Here is a 13,155-nt window from a genome sequence, read left to right as displayed (position 1 = left end):
AGGACTCAGCAGGCATTTGGTCTAATGCAATGGTTCTTTTTCTTCTTATATAGTTAACCATTGTAAATATCGACAGAGGGCTAAAATGGGCATTACTTTAAATGTGGCTCTAGCAGCTATGCCTTCTTTTCATTTTTACTTTAGAGTGGGTGAAGGGCCTCCAATCCAGATCTTAACAGCCCTCCCATTGACACATACGAGATACCGCTTTCATATCACTTTCATAGTGCAATATGCAGTTTGGTGTGGTTCCTGCCTTCTACATACTGCTTTCATACCACTTTCATAATGCAATATACTGTTTGGTGTAGATTAGGCCTATGAAAGCAGTACGAAAGCAGTGTATGGCATGTGTCATGTACCCCAACAGTTGTCAGTGCACTTCAATACCACTATAAAGCAGTAGTATTTCAGAGAATTTTCTTCTTCAGGAGGGGACAGGGTTTCCACATAGCTTTTTAAAATGTAGCCAGTTGTTGATGGGACCCCTCCTCCTCCTCCTCAAAACACCCCCAGCATTTTCAGCAGCCCAGGAATTCTTCCTGAGTGCTTATTGAAGAGGGTGAGCTCACATGGTGTCCAATAACATTCACTTAGAAATGCTGGGCTCCTCCAAATGGTGAGGGAAGTGTGTGTGGGGTGTGTGTGTGTGTGGATTTGTTTTTTGAAAAACTAAAAATAATAATAAGAAGAAGCAGCCCTCTCAGCAACTAACTACACTTAAAAAAGGTATGTGGAAACGCTGGCCTTCTCCCCTCTTTTACAGGGAGAGAGAACATTCCTGAAAATAGGGGGGCAGGATTCATCTCATAACTAGGTTGGACATCCCCTGCAGGAATCATTGTGAAAGTGTTTCTTTTTTATTTTATTTTATTTTATTTTATTTTATTTTATTTTATTTTATTTTATTCCAGGATATGCATCTGAAGTACCTGATGGCCATGGGTATCATAACAGTACGTTCTGATTCCTATTTTCCAAAATGTATGCTGGAAACCATTACTCAGAATCAGCTGGTGAACTAGATGTGCTCTGGCTGTCTCCTAATAGGCACGGTTTTGATGTTTCCCAGTGCAACATAATAGAAGTGACAAACACTTCTTGTAACTTTCAAGACACCTCTTCATTCTTTTGGAAACACACTTTATGTTTTTCTGCTTCTTTACTCCATATTTCCCCAACGTCCCTTGGGAGCAGTTGAGGGGAAGATTTCTCAATCATCAACTTAAACTCCATGTCTGTGTGCCTCTTCCTCGTAAAGAAAATGTACAGCCTGAGCCCTGGTTTGCTCAGAAGTTATGTTCCATTCAGTGCAGTTTATTCTCAAGTACATGTGCACAGGGGTGCAGCCTGAAAGTGAAATCCTATATAGACTACTCAGAAGTAAGACTCATTGAGTTCAGTGGGGCTCAGGGTAAGGAAGTATAGGATTGAAGCCTAAGGTTGCAATCCTAGACATCAGGGATGACCAACTTCATGAGCTCTGGGGCCAATTTTCACTTCCCATAACTGCACCTCCCTCCTGCAGCAGCACAAATTATAATAAAAAAATACAAGTGGCATCCAGAGAAGGTATGGAGTATCAAAAGGATCAAAATTGCTTGTTTTCAAATAATAATTTAAAATAATTTTCCAAAAAAGCAAAATCAATAAATAAATTGGGCCTGCTCAGACGACACTTCAGGTCTGTTGTTAGTGAAACTGTGGTTCTCTGGGGTTAACACTAACCACAAGCCATGCTGCCACACACAACACTTTAAACCATGGTTAGAGCCACTAACCCTGCTGCAGACGGTCCGGCTGTGGTTAGTGAATGAGCAGGGTTCAGCAAAATGCATCGCACAAGACAACTTAAACCCTGATGCTTAACCAAAAGTCTTAACCAGCAGGGTTTAATGTGTCTTCTGAACAGGCCCAATGGCAAGGCTAGCAACATTTCCATTTATCCCTATCTATATATCAGTCCTTCATACTTCATTCTTTCCATCTCAAACTTGCAGTCAAAAGACAAAGGGAAACATGGTACTACAAAATTCATACATTAAAATGGATTCATTTATTTTTTGCTGAAATTCAAAACCTGACACATTTAGTCAAGCCTGCATAAAGAACTGGAGAAATTGTACTTGAAAACAGAAGGTTTGATTGTCAGAGAGAGAAATGAATTTGGCCCGTGTTATTTACAATATTGTAGTCCTCTTTCAATAAAGAACTACATGATTTCTGTGTGGTAGGAAGTCAATTCCATTTTAGTATTAACTTCAGGATTCTATTCTCCTCTAGAGAGGAGGAAGTTCGGGCATGTATATGTGTGACTTAACAGAAAGACCTCTATTATCTGAAATGTCAAACTGTCAGAAATATGTCGGCTTCACTCTTTCCACCAGTTACTGTTGCTATTTATGACAACACCATGCTACTAGAGAAGTTTCCAGGCTATTTTGAAAATGGTTCTGAAAAAACATGAAAAGCCTCGCATTTTGGGCTGTGGTGAAGGATTTTCTCATGCTTAGGCTGGCTTATAAGAGGCAGCTTTTGTTCAACATATTGTCCCTTGTTGAAATAACCTTATCTGTAGAAGGGATTGTTTCTTTCCAAGAAATGTAAGCATATACTAGTGGACAAGATCTGACCTCTTAAGACAGCAGGAGGCAACCTTTTCAGGCTGTAGGCACATTTGACATTTTGAAAAAGTGTCTGCGGGCACCAACACAAATTGATGTCGGGAGGTGGGGCACACCTCCTGATGGCAATTTGTGCCTTCTAGATCTCCCTGCTGCTCACTGCCACCTGGATTTCTTCCTTGACCCCTCCCTCCTCACTGCTGTATTCACCTTCTTTCTCCAAACCCGGGTTGGCAGAGGGAGAAAGGACCGGCCATGGTGTACGGTGGCCTTGTGGTGCCTATTATTGTCATGAGTGTTTTTTGGGGGGTGGTCGGTGGCGTCTTGCCATGGCTTGTGTCCAAGGGGCCTAACCGGGGTGTTATCAACACAATGCTGGTGACATGTGCAGTCTGCTGCTATCTCTTCTGGCTGATTGCAAACCTGGCTCAGCTGAACCCTCTCTTTGGGCCACAGCTAAAAAGCGATATAATCTTGTATCTAAGGGAGCACTGGCCTTAATGATGCCCTGTTCTGTTGTAGTTCTTCCTCCTCACACTGTTTGAGATTTCCTTCACCTCCCCATCTCTTACACTTCCTTCTGCCACTGCATTCACCTACTTCCTTGTGATGGGGGAGGAAATAATAATAATAATAACAACAACAACAACTGCATTTATATCCCACCTTTTTTCCTGCAAGGAACCCAAGGCGGCATACATAATCCTCTTCCTTTCCACTTTATCCTCACAACAACAACCCTGTGAGGTGGGTTGGGCTGAGAGTCTGTGACGGGCCCAAAGTCACCCAGTGGATTTCCATGGCTGAGTGGTAACTAGAACCCAGATCTCCCAACTCCTAGTCTGACACTCTAGCCACTACACCACAGTGGCTCTCACATTGGCAGTGGTGGCAGGGGATGGAGATTAGCAGTGGCAGCAGGGGGAAGGCTTCTAGTGGGTGCACCCTGGGGGCCTGGTGGGCACCAATGCACCTGCAAGGGCCAGATTATTGTCCCCTAGCCCACTTCATAGAATTATAGATCATAGATTCTATGAAATGGGCCAGGGCCCAATAATCCCAAAGTGGGCAAAGTGGGCAGACAACAAGTCCTCACAAGTTTGGCAGTTTAGGAGCAACTGATATTCCTTAAGGCAGGGGGCAATAATCTGGCACTGTAGGGTGCATTGGTGCCCACCAGGCCCTCAGGTGCACCAATGCACCCAGCAGTACCAGAGTATTGTCCCTTGCCTTAAGGAATATCAGATGCTTCTAAGCTGCCAAACCAGAGACAAGAGACTTGTGAGGACTTGTTGTCTGCCCACATTAGAAATGTTGAGCTCTGGCCCAGTTCTCTTTATCCCCCTGAAAAGTATCCCTCTTTTAATAGTAGTCACTGACCAATTCTATGTGAGAGATCCATCTAAACTTTATAATACTGATCCAAACTTAGTCATGCTTTGAGTACACTGATTGAAATCAATGGGACAAGTTAGTCATGACTAGAGATGTACGGATTGTGTAAAATTCATTCTGTGCTTTATGGACTGACAGGCAACTTTCGTTCTGTCATCCACCCATCGACTGAATCAGTTTCTTTTAGTTTCTGAATTTGTGAAAATTCGCATATGCAAAAATGTGCAAATTCCACCCAAATATCCCCAAAATGTGCATTTTCACACTTTAGCCTAGGCAGAAATGTTTATTTTTGCCTGGGTGGTGGTGTGGGTTTGCATATTTTTCTATGATGAGATTTGCACAAAATTCCTGAATGTTAGAAAAATGGTCTGTAAGTTCGCAGAATCTGCCTGACGGGAAAAAGCCACTCTGGTGTGGAATCTTCAGGGCAATTTCATAAAAATCGAAACTAATTTGGTTCTTTTGCAGATTTTTTCCAACATCCGTAATCATGACTAACTTAACTACCATCGATTTCACTGAGTCTGCTCTAAGTCTGGATCCAACCAATTTTGTATAAATGTCAAAGGAGCTGAAAATTACAAAAAAGTGTAAAATATAAAATACTTGAGAATTTGTTTTCCAGAACAATCTAAGATTAAATAAATGAGGGAGCCTCTACTTACAGTGACCTCTGTGCTGCACCAGATCTCCAAGTAGCTTTCGACCTCAGCCAATGCCTGTTCTTAGAGGAATTAGGAATGGAACACATTCGTTTTAATGTACTGGATTGAGTATTGGGCTTGGACTGTGAGAGAGCGCATATCCCTGCTTAGCCAAGAAGCTCAGAAAGTGACTTTGTGCCCTACTACAGTATATGATCCTAATTACTTCACAGGGTTGTTGAGCTATAAAATAGTATAGCCCCCAAGCTAATAATAATAATAATAATGCATTAATCATATGCCACTTTGGATTAAATTGGTCCTCTGATTTAGTTTTACTTGGCGATGAGAGAATTTAATCCATCAGAAATAATAATTACTAACCTGAAAAAATCCAACATTAGAAATTTGGAGAAGTGTGCGTGTGTGTGTGTGTGTATTTAATTCAAATTATCTCCAAATTTCCACATTCTTATGGCTAACTGGGAACAATGGGTAGTATCCAACTTTGTCATTCTGCTAGCCTAAATGATGCTGCCCTATTGGAAACTAGGTTCAAACTATGCACAAGAGGAGAATCCAACTAAAGTTACCTTTGCACAAGCATAATTGTGTAAGTGGTTGCATGTTATGGTTGCGGAACCCGCTGTGCAACCTGTTGCACATATGACTGTGCAACCTGTTGTACAATCCATTGGGCAACCCATTATGCACAACCACTTGTGCAATGGGAAGATTTGCTGGAGCTCTGCTAGTGTTATATGAGATTGCAGATTGGCACCATTGGATACTCCCCATGGTGTGCATAAGATGGGATTGTTTTCCAAACCTCTGCATCATGATGTGCTTCTCTTTGGCTATTTTCACCTGTGCTTTGTTTCCTGTAGTTGAGCAACATGCAAGGTGGGGAGGCAGTAGTTGCAGCACAAGCAGACATTTTAAATTGATTCTTCTTTTGGCAAAGAGTAACTAAGTGTTTAAAGTAAAATCGCTCTATTTATTTATTTATTATATTTCTATACCGCCCAATAGCCGGAGCTCTCTGGGCGGTTCACAAAAATTAAAAACATTCAAAGTATAAAACAACAGTATAAAACCATAATATTGATTTTGTTCTGACTCTATACTGTTAGCTTCACCCTACCCGGTGCCTGTTTACATTTCCCTGTGCCTGTTTGCATTCTCTTTCCCTCCTTATTGTTTACTACAACTTTATTAGATTGTAAGCCTATGCGGCAGGGTCTTGCTATTTACTGTGTAATCTGTACAGCACCATGTACATTGATGGTGCTATATAAATAATAATAATAATAATAATAATAATAATAATAATAATATAATAATATGCAAATGGGACCTGTTAATTTCCTTTGGAAAGTAAAATGTTATAGAAACCAACATCTGGCAGCATTTGGACACTTTGTCATGCACACTATGACAGTGTGAAAAATATAAATTGGCCCGTAATCAATCTCGGTTTCAATTATGAAGATATTAAAGTTCATTGGTTTGATGTCTTGGCTCATTACACATCTTGGAAATACGAACCCAGTAGATTTGACCTACAAACCTAGTAATTTGAGATTCAGCATCATCCTAGTTTTACCATGAATTAAACAAGGGATGGAAAATAAATTCATTTGGTTCAAATTTTTATGGGGAAAAAATTAACATAGGGTGGGAAAGATTTTCAAAGTTTGGAAGAAACCAAATTTAGGACTGGGAAAAAATGTGAAACTGAAATTGATAGATCCATCCATGCCTAAATTAAATTCTTCCTTTGCAGCTGTTCAGGAAAGCATGATGCAATAATGTCCATTAGGTATCTCAGAGATGTACTGCTGGCCCCTTTTTCTTTAGGTTTTAAAAGAAAAGTTGTTTTATGAATCCTACATTTCTTATGGTCACAAAAGCACTCAGTAGAGTATATTCTTAGGGAACCCAGTGAAAGAGTGCAGAAAAGGATAAAATAAGTTAGAAATGTGTTTATTGATTAGGATACTATTGAGGGTGTGACGAGCTAGATAAAAGCTTGAAACTTAGAATGAAATGGCCTCTTTAGGGATAAAGCCTAAATGTAATAAGTATGATGTTTATATTCTCATGCTGAACTATACCAGCCCTCAAATGCAAGATGATGCCTTTTATTAAACCATGATCTAAATGTCATTAATGATTTGACGCCTCCACTCTCTCCCTTTAAATTTAACGTTCCCTTTTGCAAGAGTATTTTAATCTATTAAATTCTATGAATCTCATTTTATATAATTCAGGGGTGAGAAACTCTTTTAGAGGTGGAGAACTACATTGCCCCCACTCCACCCCTGCAGGCTGGATGACATCATGGCGTATGGCCCTACCCCTGATGTCACCTCAGTGGCTCTGCACTCGCACCCTGTTGTCACCCACTTTTTTCTTTTCCATTTTCTTTCTTTCCGCTGGAAGGAGGCATGGAGAAAGCCTAAGTTGTCCCGTGCCAGTGAGTCCTGCCGAGATTGGACACAGTAGTAAGGATGAGAGGCTGTGAGTGTTGGGACTTACCCACCGTCTCTCTCATCCTCACTGCTATCTATTGCTGGCCTGAGATCAGAGAGAAAAGTGGGGGGTTTGCTGCTGGTGCACACCAGCAGGGGAACCACCACTGTTATCTCTAAGCTCCCATTAGAGATCAGATGGAGCATCCATGCCTTCAGACTTGCATAAAGTGGGCCTTTATGGCTGCCATTTACACAATTTCGGGAATATACAATTTCCGGATCCTCCTGTATGTGCAACAAAGTAGGCTCCGAATGAGGGCAGATGGCTGCCAAGTGGTCACCGAGACACGGAGCATTCAAACAATTGGCCTGCAAACGTGCCACAGCCCAGAGAGCTGGGTCCAGGGGGCAGACATGGAGGACTCCGTTGGATGCCTGCGACATCCCTATCTTACCTTGCCTTGTGTTAAAGCTAGTCTTATTCTCCCTCACACACCTATTGAATAAATATTACATGACAGTACGAAATGTCTTCTGCAGCATCCATGTATGGTTTCTTTGTGACCCCAGTGGCTTGCTGCTTTCCATCTTGCAAGAGTGTGGCTTACTTGATATTTAGATGCTACACTTGCAGTCCCAATCCAGTCTGAAAACCTTACTGTTGTTTTATTGACACGCTAAAGAGAGCTGAACTCCTTAACAACACTGCCCCATTATTGCTGAGATGGGAATGAATGGTAAAGAGAACAGAAGTATTCCTTGACTTAATGAATGAACTGTGGTTTTATTTGCTAAGTTGCTACATTTATTTGGGTTGCTCCTGGTAGATGTAAATGCTTCGATGTGTGGGTCTGTGCCAGCTACACCTCATAAATAAACAGGAGCTTGAAATATTGCTCGCTTTTATAACTTCTGAATATTTTTTGAAAGAAGCACAGTTACTTCCAAGCAACCATTTCAAAAGATAAGTGTTGCATTTATTCCCACTTGCTTCATGTAATGAATAATTTAAATAATAGCTCTATTTTTAGAAAAGTTTTCTTTTTGTCACAATAACTAAATCACAGGGACGTGGAGCCTCTCACCTATACACACACTTAAATGTTTCCCATGAAAGAGCGGAAGTATGGGGAAAACTAGGGGCTAATGTGTTTCGTTCTGATCTGATGTTCCTTATGCTAAATTTCTATAAGTAGAAAACACTTTTTTAGGATAAGTGGAAAAAAACAAAACAAATAGCAACAAAACCCCATAAAGCATCTAGTACAAGACTAAGAAAAAGCAAGACCACATGTACAGCACCATGTACACTGATGGTGCTATATAAATAAATAAATAAATAAATAAATAAATAATAATAATAATCTCAGAATGCTGGAATATCATTTTTATTTCAAACTCAATGTTTTCCAGCCCGTTTTAATTTGGAGCCTTCTTCAGGGATTGTATTAAAATGCTTACAGGGTTTTCTGATGGTTTTATTTCCAAAATTAAAAGACTTTTTGCTTAGAATAAAATATTTACTTTTACAGCATCTTGAAAAATGGTGATACTTTTGTGTGGGTTCCTAATTTTTAGCAAAGCAAATAATTAAAGATTTTACTTGTCCATAAAGAATAATAGAATGCAAGGCAAAGCTTCCATGCTATGAATAAACAACCAATTCCAGCATGGCTGCACCTTAATGGCTATTAAATGTTACTATTTTGTAAGTGGCCAAGCCTATTACAATGAGGGAGTGGTCCTATCCAACATGGTGGCTCTAACAGGAAACATGGAGAGTGGATCAAAATGCAGTCTTCATTTTTTCTTACACTGTGAAAGAAGCAACTTGCGAAGAAATATCCTGTCTCTGTGTGTTTCGCCTCCGGAGGTTATCCGGAGATGTGGACTGAGGTGTCATCAATATGCGGATGATACCCAGCTCTGCCTTTCCTTTTCATCAAACCCAGGTGAGGTAGTTACTGTTCTGAACCAGTGCCTGGGCACGGTAATGGACTGGATGAGGGCTAACAAACTGAGACTCAATCCAGACAAGACGGAGGTACTGTTAGCGGGTGGTTCATCTGTCCGGCGAGGTGATGTTTGCCCTGTCCTGGACGGAGTTGCACTTTCCCTAAAGGATCGGGTCCGTAGTTTGGGGGTGCTCTTGGATCCAGAACTGTCACTTGAGGCACAGGTGAACTCAGTGGCAAAGCGCACCTTTTACCAGCTTAGGTTGATATACCAACTACGCCTTTATCTGGACAGAGATAGCCTAGCTACAGTTATCCACGCTCTGATAACCTCTCGTTTGGATTACTGCAATGTTATACGTGGGGCTGCCTTTAAAAATGGTCCGGAAGCTTCAGCTGGTACAAAACAGGGCAGCCCGTTTACTAACAGGGACTGGCCGGCGAGATCACATTACGCCAGTCGTTTTACAACTTCATTGGCTGCCAGTCCAGGTCCGGGCCCGATTCAAAGTGCTGGTATTGACATTTAAAGCCCTAAACGGTTTGGGGCCAGGTTATTTGAAGGAACGCCTCCTCCCATATGTACCTGCCTGGACATTAAGATCATCTAGAGGAGCCCTTCTCCATGAGCCCCTGCCAAAGGAAGTGAGGCAGGTGGCTACTAGGAGGAGGGCTTTCTCCACTGTGGCACCCCGGTTGTGGAATGAGCTCCCCAGATAGGTCCGCTTGGGGCCTACACTGTACTCCTTTCGTCGCCAGCTGAAGACCTTTTTATTCTCTCAGTATTTTAACACTTAATTTTAACTTAAATTTAAATTTTACTGTTTTAACTCTGTATTTTAATTTTATATTAATTTTGCTGTGTGGTTTTCATCCTAGTTGTGCTTTTTATACTGTATTTTGTATTTGTGCTTTTAACCTGTTGGTTGTTTTATTATGGTTTTAATTTTTGTGAACCACCCAGAGAGCTTTGGCTATTGGGCGGTATAAAAATGTAATAAATAAATAAATAAATAAATAAATAAGAGACTCTCAGCTTAGGAGAATTCCTGGCCCTGGATCTACAGCAAGCAACAAATTCAACTAGGACAATGCTGAAGTCATCTGAATATGAAACTGAAGTAATGACCTTCTGAGAGTGAGAAGTATTTCAAGTGCAACCATCAGATAATGATCCCACATTCCTAGAACTTAAGGTGTAATACTTTTTGATGATGGGGCATCTCTCTGTATTTACAGCGAAGAAAAGGAGCTTGTAAATGATTTCTAAATTCTATTTTCCTCTCATTAGAGATCAGACCAAAACTTTTCTCTTCAAATAAATATCAGGCTGATATTTAACATCCAGTGTACTTGGGGGCAAATGTCTGTGGAGAGCTGTTGTTGTTTTTTGAGACCACATCAATGAAGTGCATCCAACCATAATAAACAACTGAAGCTTGAAGGTGCAAATGAGAGAGGTGAATTGCAAAGATGCCTATTAAATCCATGCTTTCTGTGTGATGTTGCTTGATATGTTGTGGAACAAAGTTTCAGTTTAGAAGTCCCAAGTCTGGTAGTAATGCCTTTCACTTGAATAGTAGGGTCAGCCACATGCGCAGTCTAAGACTGAAAATTAGAAAAGTGCAAACTCACAAATCCTTGCTCAAAGAAATGTGGATTTCTCATTGTGAGCTACTAAGCCATAAGAACTGCCTATGCACATCAAGGATCTATTAGATCTAGCACTCTGACTTCAACACTGACCAGTCAGATGCCTTGAGAAAAGCATGAGTGAACCATAATGGTAGCAACTGTTGATGTCTCAGCCCAAGAATGTGAAGAGACACTGCTAGTCAGAGTTAACAGTATTGGGTTAGTTGGGAACTAATCTAATCTAGTATAAGGCAATCTAATAATCAGCAAAATGTTTGGGACCAGCTCTATCTGTTTGAGAAGGGACCATAGCTCAGTGCTGAACACCTAGTTTGCATGTCAAAGGTCCCAGGTCCAATCCCCAACATCTCCAGGTAGGGCTCCAGAAACCTTGGAAAGCCATTGTCTGTCAGGGTACATATCAGGATGAGTCCCGGTTTCCCTCGTGTGGATTCCAAATTGGACTTGGAGGCTGATGGAGAAAACCAGCCAAGAAAGTGGGGGAGAAAATGCTTCAAGACTCTCAAGGAGTCAAGGAGGAATCTTCCCAGGAGCTTATTGAACAGGAGGCCCAGGCTCATCACCCCCACCCAGGAATTCAGTCTTGGGCCTTAGCTAGACCTAAGGTTTATCCCAGGATCATCCTGGGTCATCCCTGCCTGCTCCCGGGATATCCTGTGTGTCATTTACATGAACAGGGATAACGCCGGGACAATTCCAGGATAAACCTTAGGTCTAGCTAAGGCCTTGGTCAGAGGGACAGGGAGCATTGGAATTAACAGATCTCAGAGTCCATTGTAGGGTGAAGCAGGTAGAGTTCAGAAGAGATGGGAGGCAGTTTGCAGAACTGGCCACATGGCAGGTGTTACAGCTTGAAGACCCACCCTGAAGGACGACTTTGGTAAAAGCTTGTTGGGCATTGCGGGAAACAGTCCATTTAGTTGATAGGCACATCATGGATCTATTAGATCTAGCACTCTGACTTCAACACTGACCAGTCAGATGCCTTGAAGAAAGCATGAGTGAGCCATGATGGAGAGTCCATTCCCTTTTGCCTGTCTCTAGGCAAAATGCACCTATAAACCTTGCTTTGTTGGGCTGATTAAGCATAGAGGATAGCTCCTAGCATTCACACCCACTTCAGGTGTGAAGAAGTGTGTATTTGCTGAATAAAGTTTTTGTGGATTGCACAGCAGACCTCTTTATTGTCGTGCATCTTGGTGGGAGGGCTTGGAATCACGACAGTAGACAATATTGGACCAAATATACATAACAACATAGAAATATAGAAGTACAGAGCTGGAAGGAATCACAATGGTCATGTAGTTGAACTCCCTGCTCAATGGAGGATCTCCAATGCAGGATATACCTACATCCCTGACTGGTGGCCATCTGATCTCTGCTTAACTACTTCTCACATGGTATATGGCAGGATCCTATGTTCACTGTGTAACTGTGCCCTTGCTGCAGCATCCCGACGTCCACCGTCAAGGACTGAAGAAAGAGCAGGGGTCCTCCTGATTGCACCTGATTGCTCACCACATGGTAGTTTCACCTGTTTAGACATGCCAAAGGCCACTGCTATTAACCTCCATGAATGTGTCTAATCCATTCTTGAAGTGAGTGACGCTATTTGCTACCCACTAGCTATGTCTTGGCATCTCAGGTAGCAATTCCCAGACTTATTTATTGAGACCAAATATTCCAAGGCAGCCAGAAAGATGTGATAGGGTGGCATAAGATGCCACAGGTATGATTTTCTCAAATTAATTTTTCAATATATTTATAGTTAATTTGCAGCTCACACAGCATCAGATTAAAATTAGATTTAGAGAAAGACCTCTGGAATTACTGAAAGTGGTGACTCGCAGGCAATTCCGACTTGGCCTAATTTGGTCACAGTTTATTAACGTTGCTAGTAATGCATATTGAAATGCCATTCAGTCTCCCACATAATGTTGGTTTCTAATTTGATTAACCACTATTCAGCGACTGACTCATGGCCTAGCTACAAAGAAATAGCCTAGCTACTAGCCCAATACTAAATTTTGTCCTATAATTTTATGTAGGGATACAAATATATTTTATGTTCTTCTCTTTTAATATGTTGTCCTATGTTTACTTTTATGTGGAATGTTAGATGTATTTTATCTTTTTGCTGTGGTCTTTGGACCAATTCAATAAACTCTCTATTCTGGTCTACAAGGGAAGGTGATCCACTGTAAGGACCATTTTTAAACCACTCAGGAAATCATAGTGGGACTTAGTTGGTGGAATATTATTGAAGTGAAGTGAACTAAAAAGGTTAATGTGCACTATCTCTGACTTTAATAGTTTCGTAATTGTAATCACCATTATGTGTGCCAGCTCCTTTTTCAGTCCCTGAGTGCAAGAAAATATTCAAGCACATTTTCACTGCTTA

At 41.2% G+C, this 13,155-nt stretch overlaps 2 protein-coding genes across 2 annotated transcripts in view; both read left to right on the top strand.

The window, feature by feature from the left end:
* Positions 1–492: 492 nt before the first annotated feature.
* The window catches only part of LOC134404565 (metallothionein-2-like), a 115,386-nt gene continuing 102,723 nt past the window's right edge, over positions 493–13,155 (top strand). The window contains 1 exon segment of the mRNA XM_063135301.1: positions 493–500. The gene's annotated coding sequence lies outside the window, so the exon portion shown is untranslated.
* Positions 2,880–3,141, top strand: LOC134404730 (V-type proton ATPase subunit e 1-like). The gene has a single exon (XM_063135594.1). The coding sequence runs from the start codon at positions 2,880–2,882 to the stop codon at positions 3,123–3,125; it is 246 nt and encodes an 81-aa protein (XP_062991664.1). The 3' UTR covers positions 3,126–3,141.

The sequence above is a fragment of the Elgaria multicarinata genome, chromosome 10, assembly GCF_023053635.1.
Source record: "Elgaria multicarinata webbii isolate HBS135686 ecotype San Diego chromosome 10, rElgMul1.1.pri, whole genome shotgun sequence".
NCBI lineage: Eukaryota > Metazoa > Chordata > Lepidosauria > Squamata > Anguidae > Elgaria > Elgaria multicarinata.
The sequence above is the reverse complement of the archived record's forward strand: the minus strand, read 5'-3'. Positions and strand labels throughout refer to the sequence as shown.